At 40.7% G+C, this 25273-nt stretch overlaps 1 protein-coding gene across 1 annotated transcript in view; it reads right to left on the bottom strand.

Annotated features, from left to right (window-relative positions):
• The window catches only part of C5H10orf67 (chromosome 5 C10orf67 homolog), a 401727-nt gene that overhangs the window by 240211 nt on the left and 136243 nt on the right, over positions 1-25273 (bottom strand). Inside the window, exon 7 of the mRNA XM_053713953.1 lies at positions 1803-1861. Within this exon, the coding sequence (XP_053569928.1) occupies positions 1803-1861 (59 nt within the window). The remainder of the gene's footprint in view (positions 1-1802; positions 1862-25273) is intronic.

Genomic DNA, 25273 nt, shown 5'->3' with positions numbered 1-25273 from the left:
AGGCAATTTTAAGCAACTTTCTAATTTACTCCTATTATCAAATTTTCTTCATTCTCTTGATATCTTTATTTGAAAAGCAAGAATGTAAGTTTAGATGCCAGCCCATTTTTGGTGAACAACCTGGGTTGTTCTTGCTGATTGGTGGATAAATTCAGCCACCAATAAACAAATGCTGTCCAGGGACTGAACCAAAAATTGTCTGGCTCCTTAGCTTAGATGTCTTCTTTTTCAAATAAAGATAGCAAGAGAATGAAGAAAAATTGTTAATAGAAGTAAATTAGAAAGATGCTTAAAATTGCTGCTCTATCTGAATGACGAAAAAAAACATTTTGGTTCAGTGTCCCTTTAATGTAAGGTGCTCCCACGCTGGCTACAGTTGTTGGATGCTTTATCCAGCGCAGAAGCACACTTGGAGTGATCAAGTGTGCTTTGAATAGACATCAATCCTGTGATATGTTTTATAAAAAACAAACACAAAACCAGAAAGGAGCGCTGTACAGAATACATCAGAAGACTTTAGGGAGCCTAAAAATAGAAATTAAAACGGTGAGACTATTTTTACGCTTCTTAATTGTTTACATGCTGCACAATTATGTAAAATAAAATATTATTTGTTTACTGTCCCTTTAATCTCCAACTCTGAGTCTTTTTTATTCCAGTGCCAACTTTTAAAATATGTTACGTACAAGGGATGAACAATTTTATGGTTAACTACAGCTCTATCTGCCAATCAAAAGGGTTAACTACAGATTTATCATAAGGATTAACCCCTTATCAGCCAGATAGGTCTGTAGTTTAACACAAGGCAATGTGTTGCAGCACTCTCTGGAAGCCAATGGGTTAATAAAACTGAAGTTCAGACTAACACTGATATTCTAAACTTAGCACTCTGATAAAACCACATTACAATATAGATCCAGTAGTAATGAAAGATTCAAAAGAAGCCAAAAGGAAAAATGCAACCAGCAGGCTGCTGTCCATGGTGCTCACACTAGTGTTTAGGCTGGGACTTTTGTCTAAATAGATAGCATAGGGCAACCTATGGAAGACAAAGCTTCTGACAGGATCGTGCTGGGTTCATTCTTCCATTTAGTTTGTTACCATATTGAAACATCTTGAAGGGAGTGAATAAATGGGCTTCATAGTGGTGTCTGTTAGCTTATGTATATTAAAGCGCTCTATTTAAGCAAGTTAAATATTTTTAGCAAGAAAAATGGTTATTTATTTGTGTTTTACAGTAACATGTTTATGCACAATAGGTTCATTGGTAGAAATGTACTGGCTGAGAATGGAAAGTCACACAGCTATACTGGTGAACAGTGACAGGACCCACAAGAATATTTTTTTTAACCAAAAACAAAACAATATAAAACTCTCAATACAATAAATATGTAAATGTTTAGATACAAACCATTAAATAAAATTAGTTTGACATCCCTATAAAAAACATATACATAACTATTTTAATATAGTCATTTTATTTCTCTGAGCTGTGCAATAAGTTTATATTTTTCTACTTAACTGTTTAATATTATGATATTACTGATTGTACGCAATTTCTATTTATTAAAGTGATAGTTTTGTTCTTATTTAGAAATACTGCTGCAATTAGATACCAAGAAGACATCTCACTTTAATAGGCTTCTTGTCATCTTTTCATCTCTTTAAAATAAGTCATCAATCTAAACATACAAAACAGTTTTGTTCCCTGTCCCTGGCCAGTCTTGTGACAGGTTAAGATGATGCTACAGGAGGTCATTAACATAAATAAAAAAGCCATCACTTTATGTCAAAAGTCCCACCTTCTCAATGGTCTTTTGGTCTTTTTCCATTTTGGTTTTCATGGCACCCACATCCAAATCTGAAACAAAGGAAAACAGAGGCCGAGCGTGAAACTCCATTCTAGTGACAATGCATTTGTATTGTTTGCCGCGGGCCAGTCTGTAATACACTATCTGCCGCACAGTGGCCTCTAGCCCTGGCGTTACTGTGACCCTCACAACTACCCTTGACATTCAGAGCCCTTTTCCTGCTGTTTTGCTGGCCGGCCAAAAAGAAATTAAGAAGTAAGTTCAAGAGCCAAGTGTGGCCAAGAGTGCCCACTGCTTTTGATCAATAGTAGTAACAGCCATCCTTGGAGTTAGTCACAGCAAATACAAAGTGCTTTAGCAGGTGGTTCTTTATTGCTGAAAGAACAGTGAGTGAAAACACAAGAAACACTATGAAATCAGATGGACATAACGCCTGTGGAATATGGCTCATGTCATACTTAATAGATTAATGCTAAAATGCCACTACAGTCTCTCTCAAGCTATTCAAACGCTACAAAGGAGGAAAAAACAAAAAACTTACTTTATTTTTCCTCAGCACTGATGGTCTGGTTAGGAGTTGGTATGAAGAGGTAAATGATTAATTGCAAATATATGTGCAATGTGCACACAGAACAACCTGTTTTTGTAAGAACGCTTTGTATTTTGCCTATTACTATAACCTTTAGTATTGTAAAGTGAATTAAAAAAAAAACAGCTCTGATAAAGTATGTGGAAAACAAGAGAAAAATAAAAAAGATGTTGTAGATTATGGACCAGATTACAACTGGCGTGTTAAATTACTTTTTCGTTTGCATGCTTACTGCGCTCAAAAGTAAAATGTTATCACGTGCATATTACAAGTTAAAAGCAAAAAGTTAGCGCATTGGCGAAAGACTGATGCAAGCTAACTTCAGGACTTCAGATACCGCAACCATGCTAACGTTTTCTCACTATAGACTTTTATGGGTTGCACTGTAAAAAAAATCCTGACAGTTATTGCTTACGCGTTAATCCAACACCACATTAGACCAACTGCGCTAAACCCGAAGTGAGTTGGCAAAACTTTACATATTAAAAGTTAAAAGCAAATCTATCTGTCCATCTATCTATCTATCTATCTATCTATCTATCTAGTAAATACAGATATATTTAGAAATATCTAAAAAAGGACCCTTTTTTCTATGTGAAGAACATAGGGATTTGAAGTATTTCCATTAAAACACATTAAAACACATAAAAAAATTAATAAAAATTATATTGCATGTTTAAAGGTATTTGAGAGTTCAAAAGTGTATATATGTGTATATATGTGTTTATAGGTATGTGTGCACGCTTTACCATGGACTTGCGTACCAGCTGTATTGCTTATCACTCCCAGGCTATCAGTAGCGCACCACATGTAATCTGGCCCTATATGGGCAATGCTTTTTAAGCTTTTCAACCAAGACACTTACATCAGAATGTAAAATAGTACAGGGGATTCAAGTCAATATTAGCATGTTTAGCTTAATAAACTTTATTACTGATTCAACAGCTGATATTTTAAGCAAAAGTTACAGAGCACAAATAAAATATAGGTCACAAACAAACAGAAAGCTGAAGGTCCACAGAAAGTACTGTATCATTTTTCTAACTTGTAATTTAAAAATGTGATCATTAGGGGATTGTGCCTTGCAGCTAAATAGCACAAATAAAGTTGCATTAGTTATTTACAGGAACAAAATAAAAGATTCCCATAGGTTAGGACATATTTGTGATGTTAGTTTTGAGAGCGAAATTTCTGCCACACACCATTCAAGTAGACTGAATGTATCTTTTATCTACAAATTAACTATCGGCTAGATTACGAGTCTTGCGTTAGCCTTAAAAAGCAGCGTTGAGGGGTCCCAACGCTGCTTTTTAATGCCTGCTGGTATTACGAGTCAGGCAGGAAAGGGTCTACCGCTCACTTTTTTCCCCGCGATTTTAGCTTACCGCAAATTCCCTTACATCAATTGCGTATCCTAGCTTTTTAATGGGATTTGCCTAACGCCGGTATTACGATCGCCTAAAAAAGTGAGCGGTAGACCCTCTCCTGGCAAGAGTCAGTAGTTAAGAGTTTTATGGGCTAACGCCGGAACATAAAGCTCTTAACTAAAGTGCTAAAAGTACACTAACACCCATAAACTATTAACCCCTAAACCGAGCCCCCCCCTCATCGGAAACACTTAAATAAAATGTTTAACCCCTAATCTGCCGACCGGACATCGCCGCCACTTTAATAAATGCATTAACCCCTAAACCGCCGCTCTCCCGCCTCGCAAACACTAGTTAATTTTTATTAACCCCTAATCTGCCGTCCCTAACATCGCCGACACCTACCTACATTTATTAACCCCTAATCTTCCGACCCCAACGTCGCCGCTACTATATTAAATTTATTAACGCCTAAACCTAAGTCTAACCCTAAGTCTAACCCCCCAACTTAAACATAATTTAAATTAAACAAAATAAATTTACCATAATTAAATAAATTATTCCTATTTAAAACTAAATACTTACCGATAAAATAAACCCTAAGCTAGCTACAATATAATTAATAGTTACATTGTAGCTAGCTTAGGATTTATATTTATTTTACAGGCAACTTTGTATTTATTTTAACTAGGTACAATAGTTATTAAATAGTTATTATCTATTTAATAACTACCTAGCTAAAATAAGTACAAAAGTACCCGTAAAATAAACCCTAACCTAAGTTACAATTACACCTAACACTACACTATAATTAAACTAATTACCTAAACTACCTACAATTAATTACAATTAAATTAAACTAAATTACAAAGAAAAACCCCCCACTAAATTACAAAAAAAAAGAATTTTAAACTAATTACACCTAATCTAATCCCCCTAATAAAATAAAAAAGCCCCCCAAAATAATAAAATACGCTACCCTATACTAAATTACAAATAGCCCTTAAAAGGGACTTTTGCGGGGCACTGTAAAAAAATACAATACCCCCCCCAACATTAAAACCCACCACCCACACACCCAACCCTACTCTAAAACCCACCCAATCCCCCCTTTAAAAAACCTAACACTACCCCCTTGAAGATCACCCTACCTTGAGCCGTCTTCACCCAGCCGGGCACAAGTGGTCCTCCAGAGGGTCCGAAGTCTTCATCCTATCCGGCCAGAAGAGGACCTCCAGACTGGCAGAAGGCTTCATCCAGGCGGCATCTTCTATCTTCATCCTTCCGGAGTGGAGCGGGTCCATCTTCAAGACATCCGACGCGGAGCATCCTCTTCATCCGACGGCCGACGACTGAATGACTGGTCCTTTAAGTGACATCATCCAAGATGGCGTCCCTTGAATTATGATTGGCAGATAGAATCCTATCAGCCAATCGGAATTAAGGTAGGAAAAATCCTATTGGCTGATGCAATCAGCCAATAGGATTGACCTCACATTCTATTGGCTGATTGTAATTCTTTTTTTTTCATAATTTAGTTTATTTAATTTAATTGTAATTAATTGTAGGTAGTTTAGGTAATTAGTTTAATTATAGTGTAGTGTTAGGTGTAATTGTAACTTAGGTTAGGGTATATTTTACAGGTACTTTTGTACTTATTTTAGCTAGGTAGTTATTAAATAGTTAATAACTATTTAATAACTATTGTACCTAGTTAAAATAAATACAAAGTTGCCTGTAAAATAAATATAAACCCTAAGCTAGCTACAATGTAACTATTAGTTATATTGTAGCTAGCTTAGGGTTTATTTTATAGGTAAGTATTTAGTTTTAAATAGGAATAATTTATTTAATTGTAGTAAATTTATTTAGATTATTTTAAATTATATTTAAGTTAGGGGGTGTTAGGGTTAGACTTAGGTTTAGGGGTTAATAAATTTAATATAGTTGCGATGACATTGAGGGGGCAGATTAGGGGTTAATAATTATAAATGTAGGTGTCGGCGATGTTGGGGGCAGTAGATTAGGGGTTTATAAGTATAATGTAGGTGGCGGCGGTGTCCGGAGCGGCAGATTAGGGGTTAATAATATAATGTAGGTGTCAGCGATAGCGGGGGCATCAGATTAATAAGTGTAAGATTAGGGGTGTTTAGACTCTGGGTTCATGTTAGGGTGTTAGGTGCAGACATAAAATTAATTTCCCCATAGGAAACAATGGGGCTGCGTTAGGAGCTGAACGCTGCTTTTTTGCAGGTGTTAGGTTTTTTTTCAGCCAGCTCAGCCCCATTGTTTCCCATGGAGAAATCGTGCACAAGCACGTTTTGCCAGCTTACCGCTACCGTAAGCAACGCTGGTATTGAGGTGAGATGTGGAGCTAAATTTTGCTCAACGCTCACTTTTCTGAGGCTAACGCCGGCTTGCAGAAAACCTGTAATACCAGCGTTGTCTTAAGTGAGCGGCAAGAAAAGCGTTAGCAACGCACCCCTGTTACCGCAAAACTCGTAATCTCGCCGAATATTTGCATATATGTCAATAATAATATGTCATGAATAATATTGGAATGCACTAATATTTTTAGATAAAAATTACCTTAAAGGGACAGTATATTCAAAAACATAATTTATGTAAGAACTTACCTGATAAATTCATTTCTTTCATATTGGCAAGAGTCCATGAGCTAGTGACGTATGGGATATACATTCCTACCAGGAGGGGCAAAGTTTCCCAAACCTCAAAATGCCGATAAATACACCCCTCACCACACCCACAATTCAGTTTAACGAATAGCCAAGAAGTGGGGTGATAATAAAGGAGCGAAAGCATCAAACAAGGAATTGGAATAATTGTGCTTTAAACAAAAAATCATAACCACCACAAAAAAGGGTGGGCCTCATGGACTCTTGCCAATATGAAAGAAATGAATTTATCAGGTAAGTTCTTACATAAATTATGTTTTCTTTCATGTAATTGGCAAGAGTCCATGAGCTAGTGACGTATGGGATAGCAGATACCCAAGATGTGGAACTTCCACGCAAGAGTCACTAGAGAGGGAGGGATAAAATAAAGACAGCCAATTCCGCTGAAAAAATAATCCACAACCCAAATCAAAAAGTTTTAATCTTATAATGAAAAAAACTGAAATTATAAGCAGAAGAATCAAACTGAAACACCTGCCTGAAGTACTTTTCTACCAAAAACTGCTTCAGAAGAAGAAAAAACATCAAAATGGTAGAATTTAGTAAAAGTATGCAAAGAAGACCAAGTTGCTGCTTTGCAAATCTGGTCAACAGAAGCTTCATTCTTAAAAGCCCAGGAAGTAGAAACTGACATAGTAGAATGAGCCGTAATCCTTTGAGGCGGGGATCTACCCGACTCCACATAAGCATGATGAATCAAAGACTTTAATCAAGAAGCCAAAGAAATGGCAGAAGCCTTCTGACCTTTCCTAGAACCATAAAAGACAACAAATAGTTTCAGTCTTCCTGAAATCTTTAGTAGCTTCAACATAATATTTCAAAGCTCTAACTACATCCAAAGAATGTAAAGATCTCTCCAGAGTATTCTTAGGATTAGGACACAAAGAAGGGACAACAATTTCTCTACTAATGTTGTTAGAATTCACAACTTTAGGTAAAAAATTAAATGAAGTCTGCAACACTGCCTTATCCTGATGAAAAATCAGAAAAGGAGATTCACAAGAAAGAGCAGATAGCTCAGAAACTCTTCTAGCAGAAGAGATGGCTAAAAGGAATAAAACTTTCCAAGAAAGTAAATTAATATCCAGAGAATGCATAGGTTCAAACGGAGGAGCCTGTAAAGCCCTCAGAACCAAATTAAGACTCCAAGGAGGAGAAATTGACTTAATGACAGGCTTAATATGAACCACAGCCTGTACAAAACAATGAATATCAGGATGATTAGCAATCTTTCTGTGAAAAAGTACAGAAAGAGCAGATTTGTCCTTTCAAGGAACTTGCGGACAAACCTTTTTCCAAACCATCCTGAAGAAACTGTAAAATTCTAGGAATTCTAAAAGAATGCCAAGAGAATTTATGTGAAGAACACCAAGAAATGTAAGTCTCCCAGACTCGGTAATAGATCTTTCTAGACACAGATTTACGAGCCTGTAACATAGTATTAATCACTGAGTCAGAGAAACCTCTATGACTAAGTATTAAGCGTTCAATCTCCATACCTTCAAATTTAATGATTTGAGATCCTGATGGAAAAATGGGCCTTAAGATAGAAGGTTTGGCCTTAACAGAAGTGTCCAAGGTTGGCAACTGGACATCCGAACGAGATCCGCATACCAAAACCTGTGTAGCCATGCCGGAGCCACCAGCAGTACAAACGAACGCTCCATTAGGATTTTGGAAATCACTTTTGGAAGAAGAACTAGAGGAAGAAAGATATAAGCAGGTTGATAATTCCAAGGAAGTGACAACGCGTCCACCGCTTCCGCCTGAGGATCCCTGGATCTGGACAGATACCTAGGAAGTTTCTTGTTTAGATGAGAGGCCATCAGATCTATTTCTGGAAGTCCCCAGATTTGAACAATCTGAAGAAATACCTCTGGGTGAAGAGACCATTCGCCCGGATGTAACGTCTGGCGACTGAGATAATCCGCTTCCCAATTGTCTATACCTGGGATGTGAACCGCAGAAATTAGACAGGAGCTGGATTCCGCCCATAGAAGTATTCGAGATACTTCTTTCATAGCCTGAGGACTGTGAGCCCCCCTTGATGATTGACATATGCCACGGTTGTGACATTGTCTGTCTGAAAACAAATAAACGATTCTCTCTTCAGAAGAGGCTAGAACTGAAGAGCTCTGAAAATCGCACGGAGTTCCAAAATGTTGATTGGTAATCTCGCCTCCTGAGATTCCCAAACCCCCTGCGCTGTCAGAGATCCCCATACAGCTCCCCAACCTGAAAGACTCGCATCTGTTGAGATCACAGTCCAGGTTGGACAAACAAAAGAGGCCCCTTGAACTAAACGATGGTGATCCAACCACCAAGTCAGAGAAGATCGAACATTGGGATTTAAGGATATTAATTGTGATATCTTTTTATAATCCCTGCACCATTGGTTCAGCATACAAAGCTGGAGAGGTCTAATGTGAAAACGAGCAAAAGGGATTGTGTCCGATGCAGCAGTCATGAGACCTAGAATTTCCATGCACAAAGCTACTGAAGGGAATGATTGAGACTGAAGGTTTCGACAAGCTGAAACCAATTTCAGACGTCTCTTTTCTGTTAGAGACAAAGTCATGGACACTGAATCTATTTGGAAACCCAAAAAGGATACCCTTGTCTGAGGAATCAAGGAACTCTTTGGTAAATTGATCCTCCAACCATGTCTTTGAAGAAACAACACAAGTTGATTCGTGTGAGATTCTGCAGAATGTAAAGACTGAGCAAGTACCAAGATATCGTCCAAATAAGGAAACACTGCAATACCCTACTCCCTGATTACAGAGAGAAGGGCACCTAGAACCTTTGAAAAGATCCTTGGAGCTGTTGCTAGGCCAAAAGGAAGAGCAACAAAATGGTAATGCTTGTCTAGAAAAGAGAATCTCAGGAACTGATAGTGGTCCGGATGAATTGGAATATGAAGATATGCATCCTGTAAGTCTATTGTGGACATATAATGCCCTTGCTGAACAAAATGCAGAATAGTCCTTATAGTCGCCATTTTGAATGTTGGTATCCTTATATAACGATTCAATATTTTTAGATCCAGAACTGGTCTGAAAGAATTCTCTTTCTTTGGTAGAATGAACAGATTTGAATAAAACCCCAGGCCCGTTCCAGAACTGGAACTGGCACAATTACCCCAGCTGACTCCAGGTCTGAAACACATTTCAGAAACACTTGAGCCTTTACTGGAATGCGTGAGAGAAAAAATCTTCTCACAGGCGGTCTTACCTTGAAACCTATTCTGTACCCTTGTGAAACAATGTTCTGAATCCAAAGACTTTGAATCGAATTGATCCAAACATATTTGAAAAATCGTAACCTGCCCCCTACCAGCTGTGCTGGAATGAGGGCCGCACCTTCACGCGGATTTGGGAGCTGGTTTTGACTTTCTAAAAGGCTTGGATTTATTCCAGACTGGAGAAGGTTTCCAAACGGAAACTGTTCCTTTAGGGGAAGGGTCAGACTTTTGTTCCTTAATCTGACGAAAGGAACGAAAACGATTAGCAGCCCTATATTTACCTTTAGATTTTTTGTCCTGAGGCAAAAAGGCTCCCTTCCCCCCAGTAACAGTTGAAATTATTGAATCTAACCGAGAACCAAATAATTTATTACCTTGGAAAGAAAGAGAAAGCAACGTTGACTTAGAAGTCATATCTGCATTCCAAGACTTAAGCCATAAAGCTCTTCTGGCTAAAATAGCTAAAGACATATACCTGACATAAATTCTAATGATATCGAAAATGGCATCACAAACAAAGTTATTAGCATGTTGAAGAAGTTTAACAATGCTATAAGCATTATGGTCTGATACTTGTTGCGCTAAGGTCTCCAACCAGAAAGTGGAACATCAGCCAAAGAAATAGCAGGTCTAAGAAGATTTCAGTCCATCCAATGTAGGGAAAAATAAGCGCTCCAAGCCCACAGATATATAAAAGTTCAATTTTATTCCAAACTTGTTAAAATCATACAAGATAGATTAAAAAGTGGTAAGCACAATAGTGCAAAAACAGGTTGTAGAACAGGTGCAAAAAACAGCTGTTTTTTGCACCTGTTCTACAACCTGTTTTTGCACTATTGTGCTTACCACTTTTTAATCTATCTTGTATGATTTTAACAAGTTTGGAATAAAAACAGAATTTATGCTTACCTGATAAATTACTTTCTCCAACGGTGTGTCCGGTCCACGGCGTCATCCTTACTTGTGGGATATTCTCTTCCCCAACAGGAAATGGCAAAGAGCCCAGCAAAGCTGGTCACATGATCCCTCCTAGGCTCCGCCTACCCCAGTCATTCGACCGACGTAAAGGAGGAATATGCATAGGAGAAATCATATGATACCGTGGTGACTGTAGTTAGAGAAAATAATTCATCAGACCTGATTAAAAAAACCAGGGCGGGCCGTGGACCGGACACACCGTTGGAGAAAGTAATTTATCAGGTAAGCATAAATTCTGTTTTCTCCAACATAGGTGTGTCCGGTCCACGGCGTCATCCTTACTTGTGGGAACCAATACCAAAGCTTTAGGACACGGATGATGGGAGGGAGCAAATCAGGTCACCTAGATGGAAGGCACCACGGCTTGCAAAACCTTTCTCCCAAAAATAGCCTCAGAAGAAGCAAAAGTATCAAATTTGTAAAATTTGGTAAAAGTGTGCAGTGAAGACCAAGTCGCTGCCTTACATATCTGATCAACAGAAGCCTCGTTCTTGAAGGCCCATGTGGAAGCCACAGCCCTAGTGGAGTGAGCTGTGATTCTTTCAGGAGGCTGCCGTCCGGCAGTCTCATAAGCCAATCGGATGATGCTTTTAAGCCAAAAAGAGAGAGAGGTAGAAGTTGCTTTTTGACCTCTCCTTTTACCAGAATAAACAACAAACAAAGAAGATGTTTGTCTGAAATCCTTTGTAGCCTCTAAATAGAATTTTAGAGCACGAACTACATCCAAATTGTGTAACAAACGTTCCTTCTTTGAAACTGGATTCGGACACAAAGAAGGCACAACTATCTCCTGGTTAATGTTTTTGTTAGAAACAACTTTCGGAAGAAAACCAGGTTTAGTACGCAAAACCACCTTATCTGCATGGAACACCAGATAAGGAGGAGAACACTGCAGAGCAGATAACTCTGAAACTCTTCTAGCAGAAGAAATTGAAACCAAAAACAAAACTTTCCAAGATAGTAACTTAATATCTACGGAATGTAAGGGTTCAAACGGAACCCCTTGAAGAACTGAAAGAACTAAATTGAGACTCCAAGGAGGAGTCAAAGGTTTGTAAACAGGCTTGATTCTAACCAGAGCCTGAACAAAAACAGAATTTATGTTTACCTGATAAATTTCTTTCTCCAACGGTGTGTCCGGTCCACGGCGTCATCCTTACTTGTGGGATATTCTCTTCCCCAACAGGAAATGGCAAAGAGCCCAGCAAAGCTGGTCACATGATCCCTCCTAGGCTCCGCCTACCCCAGTCATTCGACCGACGTTAAGGAGGAATATTTGCATAGGAGAAACCATATGGTACCGTGGTGACTGTAGTTAAAGAAAATAAAATATCAGACCTTATTAAAAAAACCTGGGCGGGCCGTGGACCGGACACACCGTTGGATAAAGAAATTTATCAGGTAAACATAAATTCTGTTTTCTCCAACATTGGTGTGTCCGGTCCACGGCGTCATCCTTACTTGTGGGAACCAATACCAAAGCTTTAGGACACGGATGAAGGGAGGGAGCAAATCAGGTCACCTAAATGGAAGGCACCACGGCTTGCAAAACCTTTCTCCCAAAAATAGCCTCAGAAGAAGCAAAAGTATCAAACTTGTAAAATTTGGTAAAAGTGTGCAGTGAAGACCAAGTCGCTGCCCTACATATCTGATCAACAGAAGCCTCGTTCTTGAAGGCCCATGTGGAAGCCACAGCCCTAGTGGAATGAGCTGTGATTCTTTCGGGAGGCTGCCGTCCGGCAGTCTCGTAAGCCAATCTGATGATGCTTTTAATCCAAAAAGAGAGAGAGGTAGAAGTTGCTTTTTGACCTCTCCTTTTACCTGAATAAACAACAAACAAGGAAGATGTTTGTCTAAAATCCTTTGTAGCATCTAAATAGAATTTTAGAGCGCGAACAACATCCAAATTGTGCAACAAACGTTCCTTCTTTGAAACTGGTTTTGGACACAGAGAAGGTACGATAATCTCCTGGTTAATGTTTTTGTTAGAAACAACTTTTGGAAGAAAACCAGGTTTAGTACGTAAAACCACCTTATCTGCATGGAACACCAGATAAGGAGGAGAACACTGCAGAGCAGATAATTCTGAGACTCTTCTAGCAGAAGAAATCGCAACTAAAAACAAAACTTTCCAAGATAATAACTTAATATCAACGGAATGTAAGGGTTCAAACGGAACCCCCTGAAGAACTGAAAGAACTAAATTGAGACTCCAAGGAGGAGTCAAAGGTTTGTAAACAGGCTTGATTCTAACCAGAGCCTGAACAAAGGCTTGAACATCTGGCACAGCTGCCAGCTTTTTGTGAAGTAATACCGACAAGGCAGAAATCTGTCCCTTCAGGGAACTTGCAGATAATCCTTTTTCCAATCCTTCTTGAAGGAAGGATAGAATCCTAGGAATCTTAACCTTGTCCCAAGGGAATCCTTTAGATTCACACCAACAGATATATTTTTTCCAAATTTTGTGGTAAATCTTTCTAGTCACAGGCTTTCTGGCCTGAACAAGAGTATCGATCACAGAATCTGAGAATCCTCGCTTCGATAAAATCAAGCGTTCAATCTCCAAGCAGTCAGCTGGAGTGAAACCAGATTCGGATGTTCGAACGGACCCTGAACAAGAAGGTCTCGTCTCAAAGGTAGCTTCCAAGGTGGAGCCGATGACATATTCACCAGATCTGCATACCAAGTCCTGCGTGGCCACGCAGGAGCTATCAAGATCACCGACGCCCTCTCCTGCTTGATCCTGGCTATCAGCCTGGGGATGAGAGGAAATGGCGGGAACACATAAGCTAGTTTGAAGGTCCAAGGTGCTACTAGTGCATCCACTAGAGCCGCCTTGGGATCCCTGGATCTGGCCCCGTAGCAAGGAACTTTGAAGTTCTGACGAGAGGCCATCAGATCCATGTCTGGAATGCCCCACAGGTGAGTGACTTGGGCAAAGATTTCCGGATGGAGTTCCCACTCCCCCGGATGCAATGTCTGACGACTCAGAAAATCCGCTTCCCAATTTTCCACTCCTGGGATGTGGATAGCAGACAGGTGGCAGGAGTGAGACTCCGCCCAAAGAATAATTTTGGTTACTTCTTCCATCGCTAGGGAACTCCTTGTTCCCCCCTGATGGTTGATGTACGCAACAGTCGTCATGTTGTCTGATTGAAACCGTATGAACCTGGTCCTCGCAAGCTGGGGCCAGGCCTGGAGCGCATTGAATATCGCTCTCAGTTCCAGAATATTTATCGGTAGAAGAGATTCTTCCCGAGACCAAAGACCCTGAGCTTTCAGGGATCCCCAGACCGCGCCCCAGCCTATCAGACTGGCGTCGGTCGTGACAATGACCCACTCTGGTCTGTGGAACATCATCCCTTGAGACAGATTGTCCAGGGACAGCCACCAACGGAGTGAGTCTCTGGTCCTCTGATTTACTTGTATCTTCGGAGACAAGTCTGTATAGTCCCCATTCCACTGACTGAGCATGCACAGTTGTAATGGTCTTAGATGAATGCGCGCAAAAGGAACTATGTCCATCGCCGCCACCATCAACCCGATCACTTCCATGCACTGAGCTATGGAAGGAAGAGGAACGGAATGAAGTATCCGACAAGAGTCCAGAAGCTTTGTTTTTCTGGCCTCTGTTAGAAAGATCCTCATTTCTAAGGAGTCTATAATTGTTCCCAAGAAGGGAACCCTTGTTGACGGGGATAGAGAACTCTTTTCCACGTTCACTTTCCAGCCGTGAGATCTGAGAAAGGCCAGGACAATGTCCGTGTGAGCCTTTGCTTGAGGAAGGGACGACGCTTGAATCAGAATGTCGTCCAGGTAAGGTACTACTGCAATGCCCCTTGGTCTTAGCACCGCTAGAAGGGACCCTAGTACCTTTGTGAAAATCCTTGGAGCAGTGGCTAATCCGAAAGGAAGCGCCACGAACTGGTAATGTTTGTCCAGGAATGCAAACCTTAGGAACCGATGATGTTCCTTGTGGATAGGAATATGTAGATACGCATCCTTTAAATCCACCGTGGTCATGAATTGACCTTCCTGGATGGAAGGAAGGATAGTTCGAATGGTTTCCATCTTGAACGATGGGACCTTGAGAAATTTGTTTAAGATCTTGAGATCTAGGATTGGTCTGAACGTTCCCTCTTTTTTGGGAACTATGAACAGATTGGAGTAGAACCCCATCCCTTGTTCTCTTAATGGAACAGGATGAATTACTCCCATTTTTAACAGGTCTTCTACACAATGTAAGAACGCCTGTCTTTTTATGTGGTCTGAAGACAACTGCGACTTGTGGAACCTCCCCCTTGGGGGAAGTCCCTTGAATTCCAGAAGATAACCCTGGGAGACTATTTCTAGCGCCCAAGGATCCAGAACATCTCTTGCCCAAGCCTGAGCGAAGAGAGAGAGTCTGCCCCCCACCAGATCCGGTCCCGGATCGGGGGCCAATATTTCATGCTGTCTTGGTAGCAGTGGCAGGTTTCTTGGCCTGCTTTCCCTTGTTCCAGCCTTGCATTGGTCTCCAAGCTGGCTTGGCCTGAGAAGTATTACCCTCTTGCTTAGAGGACGTAGCACCTTGGGCTGGTCCGTTTTTACGAAAGGGACGAAAATTAGGTCTATTTTTTGCCTTGAAGGGCCGATCCTGAGGAAGGGCGTGGCCCTTACCCCCAGTGATATCAGAGATAATCTCTTTCAAGTCAGGACCAAACAGCGTTTTCCCCTTGAAAGGAATGTTTAGTAGCTTGTTCTTGGAAGACGCATCAGCCGACCAAGATTTCAACCAAAGCGCTCTGCGCGCCACAATAGCAAACCCAGAGTTCTTAGCCGCTAACTTAGCCAATTGCAAAGAGGCGTCTAGAGTGAAAGAATTAGCCAATTTGAGAGCATTGATTCTGTCCATAATCTCCTCATAAGGAGGAGAGTCACTATCGAGCACCTTAAGCAGTTCATCAAACCAGAAATATGCGGCTGTAGTGACAGGGACAATGCATGAAATGGGTTGTAGAAGGTAACCCTGCTGAACAAACATCTTTTTAAGCAAACCTTCTAATTTTTTATCCATAGGATCTTTGAAAGCACAACTATCCTCTATGGGAATAGTGGTGCGTTTGTTTAAAGTAGAAACCGCTCCCTCGACCTTGGGGACTGACTGCCATAAGTCCTTTCTGGGGTCGACCATAGGAAACAATTTTTTAAATATGGGGGGAGGGACGAAAGGAATACCGGGCCTTTCCCATTCTTTATTAACAATGTCCGCCACCCGCTTGGGTATAGGAAAAGCTTCTGGGAGCCCCGGCACCTCTAGGAACTTGTCCATTTTACATAGTTTCTCTGGGATGACTAAATTTTCACAATCATCCAGAGTGGATAATACCTCCTTAAGCAGAATGCGGAGATGTTCCAATTTAAATTTAAATGTAATCACATCAGATTCAGCCTGCTGAGAAATGATCCCTAAATCAGTAATTTCTCCCTCAGACAAAACCTCCCTGGCCCCCTCAGATTGGGTTAGGGGCCCTTCAGAGATATTAATATCAGCGTCGTCATGCTCTTCAGTAACTAAAACAGAGCAGCCACGCTTACGCTGACAAGGGTTCATTTTGGCTAAAATGTTTTTGACAGAATTATCCATTACAGCCGTTAATTGTTGCATAGTAAGGAGTATTGGCGCGCTAGATGTACTAGGGGCCTCCTGAGTGGGCAAGACTCGTGTAGACGAAGGAGGGAATGATGCAGTACCATGCTTACTCCCCTCACTTGAGGAATCATCTTGGGCATCATTGTCATTATCACATAAATCACATTTATTTAAATGAATAGGAATTCTGGCTTCCCCACATTCAGAACACAGTCTATCTGGTAGTTCAGACATGTTAAACAGGCATAAACTTGATCAGAAAGTACAAAAAACGTTTTAAAATAAAACCGTTACTGTCACTTTAAATTTTAAACTGAACACACTTTATTACTGCAATTGCGAAAAAACATGAAGGAATTGTTCAAAATTCACCAAATTTTCACCACAGCGTCTTAAAGCCTTGAAAATATTGCACACCAATTTTGGAAGCTTTAACCCTTAAAATAACGGAACCGGAGCCGTTTTAAGCTTTAAACCCCTTTACAGTCCCTGGTATCTGCTTTGCTGAGACCCAACCAAACCCAAAGGGGAATACGATACCAAATGACGCCTTCAGAAGTCTTTTATAAGTATCAGAGCTCCTCTCACATGCGACTGCATGCCATGCCTCTCAAAAACAAGTGCGCAACACCGGCGCGAAAATGAGACTCTGCCTATGCTTTGGGAAAGCCCCTAAAGAATAAGGTGTCTAAAACAGTGCCTGCCGATATTATTAAATCAAAATACCCAGAATAAATGATTCCTCAAGGCTAAATAAGTGTTAATATCAATCGATTTAGCCCAAAAAAAATCTACAGTTTAAATAAGCCCTTGTGAAGCCCTTATTTACAATCGTAATAAACATGGCTTACCGGATCCCATAGGGAAAATGACAGCTTCCAGCATTACATCGTCTTGTTAGAATGTGTCATACCTCAAGCAGCAAGAGACTGCAAACTGTTCCCCCAACTGAAGTTAATTGCTCTCAACAGTCCTGTGTGGAACAGCCATGGATTTTAGTTACGGTTGCTAAAATCATTTTCCTCATACAAACAGAATTCTTCATCTCTTTTCTGTTTCTGAGTAAATAGTACGTACCAGCACTATTTGAAAATAACAAACTCTTGATTGAATAATGAAAAACTACAGTTAAACACTAAAAAACTCTAAGCCATCTCCGTGGAGATGTTGCCTGTACAACGGCAAAGAGAATGACTGGGGTAGGCGGAGCCTAGGAGGGATCATGTGACCAGCTTTGCTGGGCTCTTTGCCATTTCCTGTTGGGGAAGAGAATATCCCACAAGTAAGGATGACGCCGTGGACCGGACACACCTATGTTGGAGAAAGCTTGAACATCTGGCACAGCCGCCAGCTTTTTGTGAAGTAAAACAGATAAAGCAGAAATCTGTCCCTTCAAAGAACTTGCAGATAATCCTTTCTCCAAACCCTCTTGTAGAAAGGATAGAATCTTAGGAATTTTTATCTTGTTCCATGGGAATCCTTTAGATTCACACCAACAGATATATTTTTTCCATATTTTATGGTAAATTTTCCTAGTTACAGGCTTTCTAGCCTGGACAAGAGTATCAATGACAGAATCTGAAAACCCACGCTTTGATAAAATCAAGCGTTCAATCTCCAAGCAGTCAGTTGGAGTGAAGCCAGATTCGGATGTTCGAATGGACCTTGAACAAGAAGGTCCTGTCTCAAAGGTAGCTTCCATGGTGGAGCCGATGACATATTCACCAGGTCTGCATACCAAGTTCTGCGTGGCCACGCAGGAGCTATCAAGATCACCGAAGCCCTCTCCTGATTGATCCTGGCTACCAGCCTGGGAATGAGAGGAAACGGTGGGAATACATAAGCTAGGTTGAAGGTCCAAGGCGCTATCAGTGCATCTACTAGAGTCGCCTTGGGATCCCTGGATCTGGACCCGTAGCAAGGAACCTTGAAGTTCTGACGAGACGCCATCAGGTCCATGTCTGGAATGCCCCATAATTGAGTTATTTGGGCAAAGATTTCCGGATGGAGTTCCCACTCCCCCGGATGGAAAGTCTGACGACTCAGAAAATCCGCTTCCCAATTTTCCACTCCTGGGATGTGGATTGCAGACAAGTGGCAGGAGTGATACTCCGCCCATTGAATTATTTTGGTCACTTCCTCCATCGCCAGGGAACTACTTGTTCCCCCCTGATGGTTGATATATGCAACAGTCGTCATGTTGTCTGATTGAAACCTTATGAATTTGGCCTTTGCTAGTTGAGGCCAAGCTTTGAGAGCATTGAATATCACTCGCAGTTCCAGAATGTTTATCGGGAGAAGAGATTCTTCCCGAGACCATAGACCCTGAGCTTTCAGGGGTTCCCAGACCGCGCCCAAGCCCACCAGACTGGCGTCGGTCGTGACAATGACCCACTCTGGTCTGCGGAAGCTCATTCCCTGTGACAGGTTGTCCAGGTTCAGCCACCAACGGAGTGAATCTCTGGTTCTTTGATCTACTTGGATCGTCGGAGACAAGTCTGTATAATCCCCATTCCACTGTCTGAGCATGCACAGTTGTAATGGTCTTAGATGAATTCGTGCAAAAGGAACTATGTCCATTGCCGCAACCATCAAACCTATTACTTCCATGCACTGCTCTATGGAAGGAAGAAGAACAGAATGAAGTACTAGACAAGAGCTTAGAAGTTTTGATTTTCTGGCCTCTGTCAGAAAAATCTTCATTTCTAAGGAGTCTATTATTGTTCCCAAGAAGGGAACTCTTGTTGACGGTGACAGAGAACTTTTTTCTATGTTCACCTTCCACCCGTGAGATCTGAGAAAGGCTAGGACAATGTCCGTATGAGCCTTTGCTTTTGACAGAGACGACGCTTGAATCAGTATGTCGTCCAAGTAAGGTACTACTGCAATGCCCCTTGGTCTTAGCACCGCTAGAAGGGACCCTAGTACCTTTGTGAAAATCCTTGGAGCAGTGGCTAATCCGAATGGAAGTGCCACAAACTGGTAATGCTTGTCCAGAAAGGCGAACCTTAGGAACCGATGATGTTCCTTGTGGATAGGAATATGTAGATACGCATCCTTTAAATCCACCGTGGTCATGAATTGACCTTCCTGGATGGTAGGAAGAATTGTTCGAATGGTTTCCATTTTGAACGATGGAACCCTGAGAAATTTGTTTACAATCTTGAGATCTAAAATTGGTCTGAATGTTCCTTCTTTTTTGGGAACTATGAACAGATTGGAGTAAAACCCCATCCCTTGTTCTCCTAATGGAACAGGATGAATCACTCCCATTCTTAACAGGTCTTCTACACAATGTAAGAATGCCTGTCTTTTTATTTGGTTTGAAGACAATTGAGACCTGTGGAACCTCCCCCTTGGGGGTAGTTCCTTGAATTCCAGGAGATAACCTTGAGAAACTATTTCTAGCGCCCAAGGATCCTGAACATCTCTTGCCCAAGCCTGAGCAAAGAGAGAGAGTCTGCCCCCCACCAGATCCGGTCCCGGATCGGGGGCCAACACTTCATGCTGTTTTAGTAGTAGTGGCAGGTTTCTTGGCCTGCTTACCCTTATTCCAGCCTTGCATCGGTCTCCAGGCTGGTTTGGTTTGAGAACTATTACCCTCTTGCTTAGAGGGTGTAGAATTTGAGGCTGGTCCGTTTCTGCGAAAGGGAAGAAAATTTGGCTTATTTTTAGCCTTAAAAGACCTATCCTGAGGAAGGGCGTGGCCCTTTCCCCCAGTGATGTCTGAAATAATCTCTTTCAAGTCAGGGCCAAACAGCGTTTTCCCCTTGAAAGGGATATTAAGCAATTTGTTCTTGGAGGACACATCCGCTGACCAAGACTTTAGCCAAAGCGCTCTGCGCGCCACAATAGCAAAACCTGAATTTTTCGCCGCTAATCTAGCTAATTGCAAAGTGGCGTCTAAGATAAAAGAGTTAGCCAATTTAAGTGCTTGAACTCTGTCCATAACCTCCTCATACGAAGATTCTTTATTGAGCGACTTTTCTAGTTCTTCGAACCAGAAACACGCTGCTGTAGTGACAGGAACAATGCATGAAATTGGTTGTAGAAGGTAACCTTGCTGAACAAACATCTTTTTAAGCAAACCCTCTAATTTTTTATCCATAGGATCTTTGAAAGCACAACTATCTTCTATAGGAATAGTAGTGCGTTTGTTTAGAGTAGAAACCGCCCCCTCGACCTTGGGGACTGTCTGCCATAAGTCCTTTCTGGGGTGGACCATAGGAAATAATTTCTTAAATATAGGGGGAGGAACAAAAGGTATGCCGGGCCTTTCCCATTCCTTATTTACAATGTCCGCCACCCGCTTGGGTATAGGAAAAGCATCGGGGGGCACCGGGACCTCTAGGAACTTGTCCATCTTACATAATTTCTCTGGAATGACCAAATTGTCACAATCATCCAGAGTAGATAACACCTCCTTAAGCAGAGCGCGGAGATGTTCTAATTTAAATTTAAAAGTAATAACATCAGGTTCAGCTTGTTGAGAAATTTTTCCTGAATCTGAAATTTCTCCCTCAGACAAAACCTCCCTCCTGGCCCCTTCAGATTGGTGTGAGGGTATGTCAGAACCATTATCATCAGCGTCCTCATGCTCTTCAGTATCTAAAACAGAGCAATCACGCTTTCTCTGATAAGTGGGCATTTTGGACAAAATGTTTTTAATAGAATTATCCATTACAGCCGTTAATTGTTGCATAGTAAGAAGGATTGGCGCACTAGATGTACTAGGGGCCTCTTGTGTGGCCAAGACTGGTGTAGACACAGAAGGGGATGATGCAGTACCATGCTTACTCCCCTCGCTTGAGGAATCATCTTGGGCAACATTATTATCAGTGGCATCATTGTCCCTACTTTGTTTGGACACTATGTCACATTCATCACATATATTTAAATGGGGAGGAACCTTGGCTTTCAAACATGCAGAACATCGTCTATCTGATGGTTCAGACATGTTAACAGGCATAAACTTGATAACAAAGCACAAAAAACGTTTTAAAATAAAACCGTTACTGTCACTTTAAATTTTAAACTGAACACACTTTATTACTGAATATGTGAAAAAGTATGAAGGAATTGTTCAAAATTCACCAAAATTTCACCACAGTGTCTTAAAGCCTTAAAAGTATTGCACACCAAATTTGAAAGCGTTAACTCTTAAAATAACGGAACCGGAGCCGTTTTTACATTTAACCCCTATACAGTCCCTGGTATCTGCTTTGCTGAGACCCAACCAAGCCCAGAGGGGAATACGATACCAAATGACGCCTTCAATAAGCTTTTTCAGTGGTTCTTAGCTCCTCACACATGCATCTGCATGCCTTGCTTTCCAAAAACAACTGCGCATTAGTGGCGCGAAAATGAGGCTCTGCCTATGACTAGAAAAGGCCCCCAGTGAAAAAGGTGTCCAATACAGTGCCTGCCGTTTTTTTAATACATCCCCAAGATTAAAAGAACTATTTATAGTTATAATACACTAAATATACTTATAAAGTAATCGTTTTAGCCCAGAAAAATGTCTACTAGTCTTTAAAGCCCTTGTGAAGCCCTTTATTCTTATACTAAACTAAGAAAATGGCTTACCGGTTCCCATAGGGAAAATGACAGCTTCCAGCATTACCAAGTCTTGTTAGAAATGTGTCATACCTCAAGCAGCAAAGTCTGCCCACTGTTTCCCCCAACTGAAGTTAATTCATCTCAACAGTCCTGTGTGGAAACAGCCATCGATTTTAGTAACGGTTGCTAAAATCATTTTCCTCTTACAAACAGAAATCTTCATCTCTTTTCTGTTTCAGAGTAAATAGTACATACCAGCACTATTTTAAAATAACAAACTCTTGATTGAAGAATAAAAACTACATTTAAACACCAAAAAACTCTTAACCATCTCCGTGGAGATGTTGCCTGTGCAACGGCAAAGAGAATGACTGGGGTAGGCGGAGCCTAGGAGGGATCATGTGACCAGCTTTGCTGGGCTCTTTGCCATTTCCTGTTGGGGAAGAGAATATCCCACAAGTAAGGATGACGCCGTGGACCGGACACACCTATGTTGGAGAAATTGAACTTTTATATATCTGTGGGCTTGGAGCGCTTATTTTTCCCTACATTGGATGGACTGTTGCTATTTTGTGCGTGTGCAGACACACTGGGAATATTTGCTTGCCGCCTAGGATATTATCTACATTTTTTTCACATATACCCTTACTCTATTAGTGCCTATCATAATCTCAGGCTTTGTTTTTACATACCCCAGGGGCGCTCCGTTGAGCAGGTTTTATTTGTATCTTGGGTCTAAGAAGATTACCTGAACATAAATAAGCCTTCCTTAGAAAGGATTCAAGCTTCCTATCTAAAGGATCTTTAAAAGAAGTACTATCTGCCGTATGAATAGTAGTACGTTTAGCAAGAGTAGAGATAGCCCCATCAACTTTGGGGATTTTTTCCCAAAACTCCAATCTATCAGATGGCAAAGGGTACAATTTCTTAAACCTTGGAGAAGGAGTAAATGAAGTACCCAGAGTATTCCATTCCCTAGAAATTACTTCTGAAATAGCATCAGGAACTGGAAAAACTTCTGGAATAACTACATGAGGTTTAAAGACTGAATTTAAAAGCTTATTAGTTTTAACATCAAGAGGACTAGACTCCTCCATATCTAAAGCAATCAACACTTCTTTAAGTAAAGAACGAATAAACTTCATTTTAAACAAATATGAAGATTTATCAGTGTCAATATCTGAGGCAGAATCTTCTGAACCAGATAGATCCTCATCAGAAATAGATAAGTCAGAATGATGGCGGTCATTTAAAAATTCATCTGAAATATGAGAAGTTTTAAAAGACCTCTTACGTTTACTAGAAGGAGGAATAACAGACAGAGCTTTCCGAATAGAATTAGAAACAAATTATTTTACATTAACAGGAACATCCTGAACATTAGATGTTGAAGGAACAACAACAGGTAATGGATTATTACTAATGGAAATATTATTAGCGTTTGATAGTTTATCATGACAACTAACACAAACTACAGCCGGAGGAACAGTTACCAAAAGTTTACAACAAATGCACTTAGCTTTGGTAGAACCGACATCAGGCAGCGTCTTTCCAGAAGTAGATTCTGATCCAGGGTCAGGTAGTGACATCTTGCAATATGTAATAGAAAAAATAACATATAAAGCAAAATTATCAAATTCCTTAAATGGCAGTTTCAGGAATGGGAAAAAATGCAAAGCAAAACAATCCTCTAGAAACCAGAAGCAACTAAAAAGTGAGACTGAAATAATGTGAAAAAAACTGGCGCCAAGTATGACGCCCACATTTTTGGCGCCAAGTATGACGCCCATATTTTTTGGCGCCAAAAAAACGTCCGCAACACACATACGTCAAAAATGACGCAATCACGTGAAAACTTCCGGCGCCAACTATGATGCCGGAAATGATAACATTTTTGCGCCAAAAAAGTCTCGCGCCAAGAATGACGCAATAAATAGAAGTATTTTCTGTACCCGCGAGCCTATCAGCCCGCAATTTTGAAAAAAAGTCAATTGAAATTTCAAATTTTTAAGGTAAGAAAAAATATAATTCATATGCATTTTCCCAAAAAAATGAAACTGACAGTCTGAAAGAAGGAATACTGATTATCCTGAATCATGGCAAATATAAGTTTTAACACATATATTTAGAACTTTACATATAAAGTGCCCAACCATAGCTTTGAGTGTCATGAATAGAAATAAGACTTACTTACCCTAAGACACTCATCTACATAAAGTAGATAGCCAAACCAGTACTGAAGCGAGAATCAGTAGAAGTAATGGTATATAAGAGTATATCGTCGATCTGAAAAGGAAGGTAGGAGAAGAAATCTCTACGACCGATAACAGAGAACCTATGAAATAGATGCCCTAGAGCAGTGCTTTCCAAACTGTGTGTCGGGACACACTAGTGTGTCGGCAGCAGTGTGTAGGTGTGTCCCTGCTTCAGCGCAATATTTTTTAAATTTAATTTTTTTTTTGGGGGGGGGGGGGGTTTCTGACTTTCCGCCTGCTATGCATATCACATGGTTGACACGATTGATACCTAGTGGGTCACAGATCATCTTAACCAATTAACACAGCTCAGTGGGAACTGAAACTATTCCCATTGGCGGCTTTGGCGGCACATTGGCTCCTCACTGCACGTGTAGTCTCCTTAATTGGCTTGTGACTGCATGTGTAGTCAGTGAGTGGGACAGCAGTGTGTTTGCAGCGCGGGCAGTAGTCAGTATGGCTCACGGAGCTCTAAGGGCGGCAGTTTAAACGCTGAGCTGAAGTCAGAGGTTTTTTTTGCAGCTAACTCCCAGTAGTGCATTGCTGTTCCTGCTCTTGATATATGGATAGGAAGTGGAAGCTTAAAAATGCTTGATGATGAAATGTGAGTGTCTTTATCTAATATTCCACCAAATATTCAGAAATTGTGTTCATCCCATCAACCTCATACATCCCATTAAAATAGTAAGTAGCTATTGGTGTTATTAAACTTTTTTTAAATTCTTGCACATACATACTGTTACTTGTAAATACATTATTATATAATTTATGTATGTGTCCGTATATTTTAAAACAAGTTAGTTTAACATCCTTTTTGCTAGTACAACTGAATTAATTACCGTGTCGCGAAATGATGTAGGTCTAAAAAGTGTGTCACCAACATGAAAAGTTTGGAAAGCTCTGCCCTAGAGGAAGACCATGGCATTCAAATAGGCAATACTCTCTTCACATCCCTCTGACATTCACTGCACTCTGAGAGGAAAACCAGGCTTCAGCCTGCTGCGAAGCGCATATCAACGTAGAAATCTAGCACAAACTTACTTCACCACCTCCATGGGAGGCAAAGTTTGTAAAACTGAATTGTGGGTGTGGTGAGGGGTGTATTTATAGGCATTTTGAGGTTTGGGAAACTTTGCCCCTCC

The sequence above is a fragment of the Bombina bombina genome, chromosome 5 (genome assembly GCF_027579735.1).
Source record: "Bombina bombina isolate aBomBom1 chromosome 5, aBomBom1.pri, whole genome shotgun sequence".
Taxonomy (NCBI): domain Eukaryota; kingdom Metazoa; phylum Chordata; class Amphibia; order Anura; family Bombinatoridae; genus Bombina; species Bombina bombina.
Note: the sequence above shows the minus strand (reverse complement) of the source record. Positions and strands in the feature narration are given on the sequence as shown.